Source organism: Lissotriton vulgaris, chromosome 3_1, assembly GCF_964263255.1.
Source record: "Lissotriton vulgaris chromosome 3_1, aLisVul1.2, whole genome shotgun sequence".
Taxonomy (NCBI): domain Eukaryota; kingdom Metazoa; phylum Chordata; class Amphibia; order Caudata; family Salamandridae; genus Lissotriton; species Lissotriton vulgaris.
In genome coordinates this window covers 711,872,213-711,886,749 of record NC_141689.1, presented here as the reverse complement: position 1 = coordinate 711,886,749, position 14,537 = coordinate 711,872,213, and the positions used below count along the sequence as shown (strand labels likewise).

Here is a 14,537-nt window from a genome sequence, read left to right as displayed (position 1 = left end):
GTGCACCGAGGCTCCCACCTCCTACAACCTGTAGTTGCAGCCCTTCTAGCATTTAGTGCTCTATAAGGCCTGTTTCCCCAATTTATGGAACAGCAGCACGCTTGTTAAGAAGACCGCCTCCACAACCGGTCTATATACTCTGGCTATGCGGATGGGGCATTTCATGCATCACTGAGCAACCCGTAACCTGCCCTGGGAGCAGAGTGCACCTACTTTGTTGAGGTTTACCAGACATGTGCACAGACATTTGCGATTAATAAACCATGGCGACAAGACTGCTCGCATAGCGCACACTATTGCAGTCACAGCAACCATATGGAGTGACAACTTACGCCAACAACCAGGCTTGCTTAACTAAAGCTCGACCATATATACCCACGTACCTGCTAACCAGCTGTGACCCTTGATGCTCTATAGGTCTTGGCCCCACTCTATTTATGCAGATTCCTGCAATGTACCCTTATGCCCATGTATGGGCAGGAAAATACCTGTAACACTGCAAATCCCACAGCACTCACATACTCAGACAGTCCAGTGGTGGAGGGGGGATCCTTAGCATTGGCTCTGCTACATAGCCTGTCCTCCTAGCCCGCAAGCACCCTAGTCTGACAGCAGCTACCTGCTGTGTTGCCCGTGCGATGACCGCACCCTGGTGCAAGTCGACCCGCTCTACACCTCTGCTAATAGACTTCCTTCAGTGAGGCTGGAGTGAACGGTAGTATGTTGTGCATCTGACCCTAAGAACTTTGGTTTGCTTTGGCAGGGATAAAATTGTTGCATCTGTCACACTCAACATAGTGGCATTGTGCAGTTTTCTTGCATTCTACACTTCAGAGTGGGACTACATACCCCACGTGACCACGGAGTTGTGGCATCTTACCAATCATACTATTAGAAACAAAGGTTCACAGTTGCTTCGTAGAGTGTGTCGATTTTTCTTATCATGTCCAAGGCCATTACTTGAATTGTTTCCATTCGTATTACAAATTTTTGTGATTGCCAATTGAGGGCATTTGTGGCCACTGGCAGGGAGGCATTGGTAAACTGCAGCAGATTTTAATAATCATAGAGTTCAAAGGGCGCAAAAGTTGAAGATATTGGAGAGTTTTGGGACTGACTTGAGTCCCTGGTAGTAAGTGTCCATCTTTTCGGTGGACCCGGCTTGCCTCTAGCTTTTTGACGGGAACCCCTTCATCTGGGGGAGCTGTCACCATCATAACATCCTCGTCATCCTGCCCTGGAGGCATGTGAGGAATTTTCACTGTGGTGAGTTCCCTACGATAGGCTAGGTTGCTCAGTTGAAATTCTGATTGGTGCGTGGGTACATTGGCAACTTCCTTTCCCAACTGCGATGTTGAATGCGGGTCAGTTAAAGTTGAAGATAGATCAATGATTGAAAGTGACCCATTGACGTCCTGAAGCTTTGGCCAGGAGGTTGACATTTTTCTGCCCCAGGAGTGGCCAGCCTCGTTAGGGCACTTTAAGGTCGACTGTGTAGAATGTGAGGCATAGGACTGCAATCCCAGTTGCTCGGCATTCCACGCAGCTTGTTGGACCTTGTGAAATTTCTTAAAGTAGGCCATGATGTCAACATCTTGTATTCCGTTATTGCTTGGGCTGCTTGAAGATTTGACCTTTTAAGCATATTACCCCTTCCTGTCCTGCTCGTTCTAACCTGTGTTGTCACTTGGGTGGGGAGGAGGTGGGGTCGTGCCTGGCTGCAGCTTCAGCCTTCACTTTGCCTTTTCCTTAATCACCTTTGTCTTTGTTGCTGCTTTCTGAGACCTCTTTCTGAGCACTGTGAGAGGGCCCTTTTGGGCAAAGATTTTATAGGAGAGTTTCCAGAGTCTGGGGGGGGAGCACCCTGGCAGACCTGTTGGTCTTGACTTTCCTTGGGTCCCTGGCGGCACTGATGGCTTTGTCTTTCTTTGACTGTGCAGTAAAGCTGGTATGAGGAGTGTGCTTTGTTAGACTTTACCTGATGCCATGTAATACTGGGCTGTCGTACAATTTGCTCCTTGTCGCTGGCTCATTAGCATGGGCTCTCCACTGGGTTCTCGTCCACACACTCCTGTACGAATGAGCCCTAAGGTACTTGTGCATGGTCACTTCTTAAGTACCTTTCGAGCTCACTGATTGAAGAATCATTGAGTAAGTTGTGAGGCCCAAGGTATCCAAGATCTCTTTGGCGCAGTTGGCTTTTATCCCAATGCCTTGGCTATTGACTGGGTCATAGACTGTGGGGTGCTGCCTCGCCTCCCCTGAGCTACATATGGAGGAGGAGGGGCACCAGCACACCTGCAGTGTGTGATAAAGGGCTGTGTCAAGTGTTTACTTTGAGTCCCGGACTTTCTATGAATACCTTGGTCCTACTCTATCCAAGACTCTCAGTACCTCTGTGTCTGCCCAATTGCTGCTTGCAGTGCAGTGGTGCTAGGGGCTGGAAGGCTTACGTTTTGGGGACCTCTGTACATTCAATGATTCACTGGGGCGCTACAGAGAGGTCATTTATATAATGGAGAGGCACCATGGGGTGAGAGTGGGGCATCAAGCCGCACCACCGACTGGAGTGCCCGCTTCTACAACTCACCAATATCTCCCTCGAAAATGGCAACCACGCTCCCCCAACACTTGGCACCAACAGCCCTGACTGCACCTGCTTTCCCCTTTGCCTGGACCCAGCTTACCTTGAGGGAGGGGGCCCTATAGCCGGTGCAGCTCCCTCATGCCAGGACCAGTCTAGAGGAGGGGCCGTGGAGCCGAACCAGAAGCTCTTAAGCACAGCAGCTGTGATGCGGCTCTGACTTGGCTCTGACGCGTTCAGTCCCCCGCAGTCAGTGGGCAGTCGGGAAAGGCCCCCATGATTTGGCAGGGATGCGGGGTGTGAAGTAGTGTGTGCTAGGCCCACATACTTGTGGAATAATGCTCGCACACATATTAGTGGGGTACTGATAACTGGCTCAGGGCACGTGCACCCGGCCCCTTTTATTACCAGGGTCACTTGGCTGGTGACACCTGTGATGGGTGAGTGTAAAGTGTGCAACATCCATCTGCTGAACACTAGAACGTGACCCACCGGGCACTACATCACTTCCAAACTTTATTGAAAACGAAACCAAACAAAAGTCTAACTTATGGGGAAACCAAACAACAATACACAGCACCATGGAGTCTCTTCTAGCCATATGCCGGGCAGCATTGGGTATCTGGATCGCACTGCAAGGTTTTAGTCCACCTCAGCAATGTAGTTCAGACCGGCCTGGTCTCGCGGTGTTGGAGTCTATTTACCCAGTTCAGATAGCGGTGCATCTGGAGTGGTGGTGGAGTCCACTTTGGAGAACTTCTTGAAGATGCTCAGGCTCCAGTGGACGGCAAACCTGCAAATGCGGAAGATGACCTTGGTGGACAAGGGCCTTCCTTGGAGTGGAGGTTGCTTTCCAGTGCCTTTCAAGGAGCTGTTGCTGACACATTTCTCTTGTTGGGTTCTCCCTCTCACTCTCACCGGAATTCCCTTGAGGCCCTTGCCCCTGGATTGCTACATAACTGCGTGGGCTGTTCGGGCCTCTTGTAGGCTGCGCTGAGGGGTCACTGCGTAACTCCCAACAGGGCCACGGCCCAACACACCAGTACAAAAGCAGGACTGATCCAGTCCTCTGAGGGTCTTGATTCGAGCCTCGCTCTTGCTCCATCATACCAGGCATTCTGATGCCACAGGATTCCGTAGAGGTCAGCACAGGTCTAAAGTGGCGCTCCCGGCAATGGCTGCAGGTGGCCTATAAAAGCTCAGGCCTGCCTGCTGTGTTGAGGTGCCACACTGGACTCGCTGCAGGACCCCATCTCCCCTTTTCAAGATGGTGAAACTGCGGGCGTGACAGCAGGTATGCGTCACTTCTAATGCCATGGGGGGTGGAAAGTCCCTGCAAGGTGCAGCGTGTTTTTTAACATTGAGTACTGCCTTATCAACAGAGCGGCTTGCTTGCTGGTGGGGGCTGTCTCAGCTGCGGATTGCCTCACAAGCTGGCAGGGTGCTGCTATTGGCTGAGGAGCGCCTCTCGGCTTCTGTTCTGGGACCAGGGCAACACTGGTGCAGCGTAGGTGCCACGGAAGGCACATGGGCTTGTTTCTGCCATACTTGGCACTGTGTACGCTGCACGTCTTGACTGTACCTTGTCCTTTTAGTGGTGTCATGGCTCCATGATGTCCTGTCTACTGGGTATTTCAGTCGGGCTAAGAGCGCTCTGCAGACGGATGGCAGTTGAAGGCACGGTGGGCAACCGATCTCTATTGTCTCCCCCCCCTCGAGCTAGGGCAGCAGCTCATTCCATCATCATGTGTTTGCACGGGCAGGAGCTGCTGATGTAGGTGTGGGTGCCTTCAGTCCCCGGGGGGTTTTCAGTACTGGTACAAGCTTAATCTTACTCACCTACTGGCGGGTTCACCTGGTAGTCGGCGCGCTGCACTTTTCTCACTCTGATGGAGAACTGGGGCTACTCGCTCCGGGTTTGTTGCTGTGGGTACTGGGGCACAGTCTCCTTGTCCCGTGCAAGCGACATAGGTGCTGAGGCGGTCACTCGGTGTTGGGAAGGCCCTTTTTTCCTCTGGCCAATCATGTGCAAGCCCACAGCATGTGACTGCAGGGGCATGCCTTACAGGCCAACAGTACACAGTAGTAGGGTTCTGATTACTGGCCCAGGGCAGGTGTCCCCGGACCCTTTTATTAGCACGATCACCTGAATTATGACGCCTATGATGGGTGGGTGTAAAGTGTGGAACAACCACTCTCTTCTGAACACTAGAATTTATCCCACCAGACACCACATGGAGGACCATGAGTGTAAGAGCAAGAGGGCACTTGGTCTTTGGCGAGGTTTGGCTGGGTTTGGGGGAACGGCAGGGCTTAACGGCCCAAAATCCCACAGAGGCACTAGCTCCATTGCGCTGCTAGCCTCAGCGGCTCAAACAGCGTTATATGTTGAGGCATAACAAGTTTTTGAATGCGTTCGCAATAGGTGCTGTGCAAACTCAGCTGCACCTGTTCAAAATGCTGAGGATCACCACTGATACATAATACAGATGAGATTCACAGTGAGCCAGAAGGGTTGGAATTGTAAGTGAGGAGGAGATGAGAAGCAGTTCAATATAGGAGTTATGATTGAGGAGGAACACTTTATTAACATGGCAGGGCTTAAAGTAGTGCAGATATTGGGGCGAGTTTGAACAGTGAGCATGCAGGCTAAGGCAGCCTTACCCTGCACTGTAGTTCCAGGGTGGGTGTTTCAAGATGTCAGCTGGGAGACAGGACTCTGCATCCCGTTTCCTTCACAATTCCATCAAAATAGTCAGTGTATACTGCACTTCACCTCTTTGTCACCTTCAAAGCCATATGTGTTTTTCAGATGTTCACATATCTGGAACCTTGTTTTAGCTTCAAGGTCTCAGTCAATCCCTGTTAACCCAGCTAGGCTTTTGCCGTTGCGTACCGTTTCCTCCTTTGGGCTCAACTGTGACTAGGGTGGGGATCAACTCAGGTCTAGGGAGACTGATCCTCCTGTTCTTTAGCATCACATCAGACTGCAATTACCTCACACAATGGATGGTGTGGAGAAAGGTGACCTAGTCTCCAGAGCTTGGCCTTGAACTGTAGAGGGTGCTTGCTGTTCTCAGTCAACCTCACAGACCTCAGAATTACATTTTCTACAACCTAGTGGTGTCTAGCTCTGTCAATGCAGGCACAGGTGTGCGTGTGCACACCACAACATTTCTAAATACTTATAAGAAAGATCAGCATAGTAAAAGATTTTTCATCCCGCGAAGCTTGTAACCAATCTCCACCCGAATCCCAGAACCTATGCAATTCATTGGCAACCTACTTCCAGGATAAGATATCTAGAATCTATGATAATTTCCCTCAGTTAACCCCCTTAGTTTCCGAAACTCTGTCCAATCTTGAGGCCAGAGGAAGAGCAATAAGCAGCTCCTTGGAATGCTTCGGACAAACCACCATTGAAGAAGTCATAAAAGGCCTCTCAAAAGCAAAATCTGGGTCCCCAAAAGATGTGTGCCCCCCAAAAATCATGTCTCTCCCAGCTACGAGCTGTGCGCCTGCAATCTGTGATATCTTCAATAGTTCTACAACAACCGGTATCATTCCCCAGACATGGAAAGAGTCGTGTGTTCGCCCTATATTAAAGAAGTCCACAGCCGACTCCTCAATCCTTAGCAACTACCGGCCTATCTCCCTGATGGCACTCCTGGGAAAGCTGCTGGAAAGCATCCTCAACAAACAGCTAAGTTCCTATTTGGAACTAAACGAAATCCTGGACCCATCTCACTTGGGCTTTCGTCTGGGTTTCAGCACGGAAACCGCCATATTGGCAGTGACAGATTCCCTCCGACAGACAATAGATGCAGTGGGCTCATCGATACTGATTATCTTAGATCTCTCTGTGGCTTTTGATACCATCTCTCATTTAAAGCTAGCGGAGAGATTGTCCGAGTGTGGTGTCGGGGGGTCAGCCCTGAAGTGGTTACAGCACTTCTTGTCTGTGAGAACCCAAACTGTCAGTCTTGGCCCCTATTCGTCAGAAAATATTTCCCTGGAGAAAGGTGTCCCACAGGGCTCCTGTTTGAGCCCTACTCATTTTAATATATACATGGCCCCCCTGGCAAGGGTAGTGGAACAATTGTGCTTCAAGATCATTTCATACGCAGATGACACGCAGATCATATTTACCATCGGAAAAAATCCTGAGCAAGGAAAATATGTTTTTCACTGGTATGAGGGTGATTTCAGACTGGATGACCGGAAATTGCCTTCAATTAAATCCAGACAAAACGGAGATCATGTTGATGGGTAAAGCCTCAGACATCTGGTCAGATGAATGGTGGCCCTTCCAACTTGGCGCAGCCCCTACCCCTAAGCTGTCAGTGAAAAACCTGGGAATAAAAGTAGACCGACAGCTATCCATGAAGGACCAAATTGCGGCCACGACCAGTGAATGCTATTATAGCATACGACTCTGATGAAAAATCCTTCCATTCATACCTACCCTGCATCGAAGGACATTAGTGCAGGCAATGGTAACTAATCGCCTGGATTACGGTAACGCTCTGCTGGCAGAAGTAGGACAAACACACCTGGCCAAACTGCAGGTGGTTCAAAACACAGCAGCTAGAATGATCCTGAACCGCCATGTGGGCACCCCCTCAAGCCCGCTGCTCAGGGAATTACACTGGCTGTCGGTGAAAAAAAGATCGGTTTTTAAAATCTGCTGCTTAACTTTAAATGCTCTGAATAATAGAGGTCCCCTCTACCTACAAATAAAACGTTTTAAATACTGCCCCTCTAGGAGACTTAGATCCAGCTCGAGGGGTCTTCTTCAGGTGCCCCGACTGGTGGAAGAGCCTTTTCATTTCTCGGTCCAAAATATTGGAACCAGCTTCCCCAATCACTACGAGAAATCCCTAGCTACGGTATTTTTAGAAAACAACTGAAAGCATTTTTGTTTTAACTCACTTCTCCCCCCTTGCTCCTTTCACAGAATCCTTACTTCTAGGCAGCACCGTGATGCCCCAGGGTGATTTGAGCGCTTTATAAACCCTTTTACATACCATAACATTAACATAACATTGCAATGGATAAAGTCTTATTTTTTGAGTTTCGCTACATGGTGCGATCATTCCAATTCAGGAGGTTGTCATAGACTCACAGAGCAAAAATACAGTTCCAAGTCTCCCATACTGTTGTCAAGCACAGAGTCTGCAATACTTGTAATTATTTAGAGAACTTTGTATAAGGAAAAACGTGGCACCAAAGGGCGTTAGAATCCTGCTATAGAAATAGTTCAAGACAAATAACATATCACCCAGCAACCAGCAATGAAAAGAGGCAGGTTACACATGAACAAACAAAATGTAGCATTTGCAATAATTGATCTAGGGTGTCAAGTCTAAGAAAAGGATTTAGGTTCAGAATACTCGATCAAGGTATACCTTTTACATTAAGTCTTTGAGAGTTTTTTGAGCACTATTAGAGAGTGTGCAAGAGTGAGGTTCACCACAGAATAGTTCATGCTGATCCAAGCTATTTCAATGCAAAAATGCAGCAGCCGGTTTCGCATTATATTTACACCTTGAGTACATCATAAGTGGTGCCCTGATTTGCAGCTGCAGTGCCCTCCACTAAAATGGTCATAATTCTGCCTTTAATGACGCCAGAACAAACATACCCAACTTCTGGTTATGTAGTTTACTTGTTCAACGGGGTAGCCCTGCAGCCTCCCAGCCCCATTTTCTGTTTCAACTTTTCTGGTATTTGTGTAACATTGTTTCTATGGAATGCGCACCCACATGTGGTTGGTTCTCCATTTCAGCACTTTGGGCGTGTGTCCCTCTTTTCTAAATTTTCTCTAATGTCGTTATAACTTGGTGTCAGTTTTTTCATACATTCTGGCGTTCGCTTTGTCCCCACACTCCCTCCAGAACAAAAAAGATAATGCAACCTACACTGAATTGTTGATCCCTGTATAAGCATTGAGACGCGTGCACCTCTCAGTGCAGTGGAAGTGACCCGCTCTGCATAACACTCAACAGTTGACCTTTCATACTCTTGTTTGTAGGCAGTCCTGCCAAGTGCCACGCATTGGGCGTTAGGCTAACACATTTCAGTGTGGTGATCTGCTTCACTGCACTGAAATGCAAAGTACTCATCCTAAGTTGTCGCGCAAAGCACTCTTAGAGCTATTAGCACCATTACAGAAAGCTATCTGGCAGCGTGGTCCTTGAAAGCAATCTTGGGGGATCATGACTCAGAGCTGGCTTAGGTGTTCCCAGGTCAGATTCACTGACATCTCCCTCCTTCACCGCAGTCTTTACTTTCAGTTTCAGTTCTGTGAAATGTGATGAGTGACTCCCCGGGTCCTGGCTGGGGCAGGGTCTGGACCTTCCCCGGCCCCAAAGGAGTGGCGAAAATAAAGAAAATCCATTGCGGGCGCCAAGCGACATGCCTGCGCCTGAATCAAGAAAAGAGAGGCTCTGACGAGTGAGTTCCTCGGCGAGAGGAGATCTCACCCTAAAGTGGCTGTACCCCAACTGCAGGGCGACTGTGGACTACTCTGTGGACCAGCTGGTCTCTACTCACTACCTCCTCATGGACTTTAGACAACAGCGGTGGTCTCATGGCAGGTAGGCTGCCAGGGTCTTGAACTTGTAGCCATTGCTGCGCGAGGTGGAGAGTTGTGATGCCGAGTCAGGCTGTGCAGCTGTGACACTTGCTGGGTGCTTCAGCCTGACTGTGCGTGGATGGCCCAGGACAGAGGTGCTGCATTTCATTGTAAGGTGGGAGCTGAGTGAAGTCCTTACCAGCGCAAGGGACAACGCCTGATACGAATATATGCTGATGTGCTTCCTTTGGAATCCCTTGAAGAGGGGGGGGTGCAGAGATTTCCCTGGGCAGACTGGCAATGTGGGGCACATCGCCTTGAGCTTTGGTGCTTCTGGGACATAGTATTAATAGCAGCCAAGGTGAAGGGAGGACTTGACAACAAGGAAGGTCAGTGAGAACCAATTCTGCACCTTTTTTGGGGGGTGAGGGTGTTGATCACTTCCCTTTTATTCCTCACTGTGTGACTGGTGTTCCCCTGTTGATGTGGCGCTGGCTCCCCCCTTCTCCTGGGACCTGTGCAGGGGGGCAACATTGAGGAATCAGTAATTTCAGTAATTAGTAACTGCTGTTTAGTCATCCCTGGCCCTTTCTCGCATTCCTGCTCAACACTAGCCTGCAAGTACCAATCTCCCGCTCGCTCCATCTAGCGGCCTCGTTTATGTAAAGTGACGCATCGCTGCGTGAAAACAGCGATGCGTCACTTTTCATTGCGCCCTCCTTGCGGCATGCTGGGTGCATCATATGTACATTATGATGCATCATGTCGCAAGGAGTTACAGATAAGTCAGTATTTCTGACGTATCTGTAGACGCAAAAATGACGCATTACTGGAGTGTGTCACGAAAGTGACGCAACTCCATCAGTGGGTCATTTCAAATGGGCAAGTCCCATTTCAAATGTGCCTGCGTCAGTCTTACGGCTGCTGTGAGGCAGGCGTAAGATATTGACGCATTTGCGTCCTAGAAGTTACACATTGAAATCTCATAGATTTCACTGCGTCACTTCTACGAGGCTTACTTGCGTCAGAATGCCCACCCTGGCTACATTATACCTGGCGCAGGTATAATGTGGCGCAGGGGTTTACAAAGTGATGCATCTACCAAGATGCGTAACTTTGTAAATATGACGCAACAAGGCACATTTTTTACCCTGCTTGTGCGTCACAAAAAGTGATGCACCGCCAGCGCAAAAGTGACACACGGGCTAATAAATAAGCCCCTAGGTCTATAGTATCAGCAATGACCACCCCCACTCTCCTCCACCATGGAGCGATGGCTGGTAACTATTCCCTTGCAGACGATGAAGCTGCAGGATACCTGCAACCTCTACCCCATGAAAGACTGGCTGGAATAATCGTCTCCCTCTGTAATATGGTGAGTACATAGGGTCATAGGTGCACGGTTTGTTCAGGGTAGCAGTGCTGCCTGCGCCCAAGCACGAAAAAAAATAACTTTTTATTGGTAGACAAGTTCTTTCTGCCTGTTGGTGAGTTTACCCTGAGCCATCTAGCACGATTACATTGCATGATTTTGCTCACGAGAAAGTATCACTCATTGTGGAATTGCCACTCATAATTGCACAGAAATTATCCAAATGTCACACATACCAATCTGAAACCTTGGCAGCTATGTGTGGGGCAGGCCAGAGTGAAACCTCCACACAGAATGGATAGGGAAAATGCTTTGTGTAAACCACCTGGCTTCCAAGTCTGCCACAATCTGCCCCTCAAGAGACAACCATGATGCCTATGCAGGCCATAGAAATTTAGGCGTAGGGTACTGCACTCTTGATACTATTTAACAGGTTGGATTTCTTTAGATGATTGTGCAGGGTCCCATCGGCAGTATTAAGGAGTATTGCTCTGTCTACCAGGGATCTGTAACATGAAGTGAGCCTTGCAGATCTCCTGTCGTTTGTTCCAATAGATATAACTAATTAGTGCAGACAATCCACTACTATACAGATTGGTGGCAGTTTCTTCCTTGCCTCCACCCTTGCCAACCCCTAAGATTCAGAGTTGTAACCTCCTCATTGGTCCTAAGTTCCATCAGACCCACTCGGGGGCGGGATCTTTTCTATGTTGACAGCTAAACTTGGACTGCTCTTCTTGCTCATCACAGATCTCTCCAGACCCATCTTAGCTTCAGAAAGAAACTTTAAACAGTACAGTTCTTCTGCAGCCAAAACCTCCTGCCCTGTAGACCTCCGGCCAAGGCGGCAACAGGACGCCTAGCTCCCTGTGTATCATCGCACTTTACTAAAATTTGAAAAATGCATTGGGGTTTCAAAGTTGAGACACTTCCATGCTTTGCCAGTGACCTTTACAACGTTCTGTCCGGTTCTTGCAGAACTTCGGTATCAACAAGAAAGATCAACACCCACGTTTATACTGAACCGAAAAATGTATTTGGTTTATTTATTTTAGATTTATGCAACATAGTTTTTTTTTTACAAGACATTGTGAACTATTAAAAAAATGTGATGAATGAAGTATAATGAATGACATGCAGAGCAAAACTCAAACTAGAAAGTGGAATTTGAAGGAATAAAATCTAGTGTATTTGGCCCTTCCGTGCACTGCTCAAATAAAGGTTTAAAAAACATGCAGCAAGCGTGAATGACTTTGGCATAATATATGTCTGCCCTATATATGCTTAGAAGTCCTCGTATGAAAAGTTTCTTAAGAAATGAAATGCATCTAGGCGTATGATTTCTCAGTGCAGCATAATTGTGGATATTACAGAGAGGAAGGAAGCAAGGTTTCCGCCATTTGGAACCAGGCCAGTCTTGCGTGTAACATCCTCCCAAACGATTACTCCACAAATCAAAAATCTTCATCCTGTTGTCGTTTCTATCTTCGCGATGAGTTGCTAATGTAGGCGTTTTAGAAAGTTTAGAATAAAATAGACTTGCATTCAAAAGAAGGTATTTTTTCTCCTTTCCACTAGTTTCTGCGTTCTGTAGCTGTACACACTGACAGGAAAGAGAGTTTTTGGTTGTTATTAAAATACTGTATATAAACTCTCAGCACGGTAAGGCATTCAACGCAGAAGCCGGACAAGCCAGCAGCTTCCTTACCACTGGGTCCACCCATGGATTGAGTCACATCTTACCAGCACTAAGTGGAATGTTTTTGCATATACATTGTTATACTATATTCTTGTAAACAGTTTTTCAAATATAAGGGTCAGAAAGCAAAAATGTACACGTATAACATATAGGAGCTTTGAAATAACATACTAATTAGCATAACTCGTTGAAAGGAAAGTGTTAAAAAGTGGCACTGCTATACTGGGAAAATTTTCATTGGAATAAATCAAACTAAAAATACTACAAGTCAAAAATGTCCTACTGCTCAGACACCAAGCAAATGCATATCAAATAATGTATGAAGTATTGTTGGTTCTTTCCATAGTTCATCTCCTTGTACAGAGAGAAGTGCCACTGTACCCTTTGCGTGCCTTCCATGGCGAGTGGACTATTTTGATGAGCAGTCACATGCATTGAACATTGGGTCACCACCAGTCTGTGCATTTCGTTCCGCCATAAGGTAGGCCTGTGGATGCCATGCTTTGAAATCTTTCTCACTGAGCCACCGCGACTGTGGGTGGCACCTGAAGTGCTAGGCCCATTCTCGATTCCTGGCAAAGGTGCCCTAGGAGCCCTCCTTTGGTGCTTCTTCGACTGATTCCTGAGTGTGTGCCTCTTCTCGCTCGCTGTCCTGAATTGGCGAAGGGTTTCGGCTTGCCTTATTGCTGTCATGGCTGCTGTGACTTCCAGCACTTCCAAGGCGTGTTGATGCAACTACAGCTTTCACTGCAGCCTGCAAATGACACAAACAAAACGCTTAGTCCTGATGAAGAACCTTATGTAAAGTCCGCTAGCAAACTCCATTTCAGAGCACATGTATGTATGGGCCAACTGTTTAGGAGCTCTGCAATGTGTTCTTTTCAAACCATTCAGTACCACTGAATAGTAACATTGGCACAAAATGCCCCTTGAGTCTAAGTGACATCACATTAACTTTGACAACAATGACGTCACAGGAAGTACAATGAATGACCTTAAGAAAAATCTAATAATACGAGAAAGTAAATAAGGTATAGTTTGTTTACTAAGGATTCATATGTGAGCTAGGGTGCGGCAAAGATATAGTGCAAGGGGTGCAGCCATCACCTACCCAGTTAAAGTCATCACACACCAAACACAGGCACCGAATGCTAATGTTACCAATTATAGCTTAAAATCCACTGGCATAATCAAACATGTCTTGACGGAGCCCCGACTACTCTGACTGCCAGCACATGTCCAGAGCAAAATACCTGGGTACAGCCCAAAATGCACGGACAGCTCCAAAGACCCATTTACAGTTGCGTGCAGAAGTAAAGCACCAAACACCACCTTAAATGTATATGACGTAACCACATACGTTTACACAGAGCCTCAAATGTCAAGATGCAAACGGGTACATCTAACCGCAGACTACATGTGATTGACATGTCCATATCATCCGTCACAAATGAAAATGGACCAACCAAAAGCATAGGCACTGCCTCAAATGCTTGGGTACAGTCCCAAACACCAAGGTACATATATCAGCCTTATTTTGCCCAGTGCAAGCACCTATGTGAAGAGATAGCACTAAGTAGCCAAGTGCTCTTTCCCTGTTTGTAAACTCCTAATGTACGACTGTGCTTTAAAAACAGAAAGGCCATAAAGCATAATTAATAAAGAAGGCGTTACATTTGACAAAATACATGTGTTACAGATTAGTAAAAACACAGCAATGTACAGGCATTACTTTCGGCAGAAAGCAAACATTTTAAAATCATACGTCAGACACTTCTCAGGCAATCACACTATGTATTAAGGAATTTGGCTACAGGTAAATTCGTTGGTTAATGATAGTAAAGGTTTCTTTTTACAGTTATGCTTAATCTGTCAAGAGCATTTGAACACACTGTTTATCCTTGTTTCTATTTAACAATTTTTTTCTTCCATCATTCATCTGCATAGGAAGTGACATCACTGGATTTCCCATCATCCAGCTGCACAGGAAATGACATCACTGGATTTCCTGTAATCCATCTGAACAGGAAGTAACGTCACTGGTCTCCCACCAAAACTGTCTTTAAAGCAAGGTGCCAAGCAAGAGGAGTCATTTCTATCATCCACCTACACAGGAAGTGATATCTCTTGATTTGTGACTGGTTGAGTGCGTTACAGGGTGTGTAAACGCATCCTTGTGATTGGGCACACCGTTGGGTTCGTCATAAATACGACAGACTCCTGAGTTTCAGAAATGAATTACTTTTTTAATTCACGTATTTTCAAAAGTTCATTTGTTTACATTTCATGACTTCATCTTATCCAT

General features: G+C 47.1%; 1 protein-coding gene across 2 annotated transcripts in view; it reads right to left on the bottom strand.

Annotated features, from left to right (window-relative positions):
* Positions 1–11,546: 11,546 nt before the first annotated feature.
* Positions 11,547–14,537, bottom strand: part of CAMK4 (calcium/calmodulin dependent protein kinase IV) — a 1,210,775-nt gene continuing 1,207,784 nt past the window's right edge. For both annotated transcript variants that reach the window (XM_086961011.1, XM_086961012.1), the window contains exon 11: positions 11,547–12,986. In XM_086961011.1, coding sequence (XP_086817137.1) covers positions 12,819–12,986 — 168 coding nt within the window. In that variant the 3' untranslated portion in view covers positions 11,547–12,818. The remainder of the gene's footprint in view (positions 12,987–14,537) is intronic.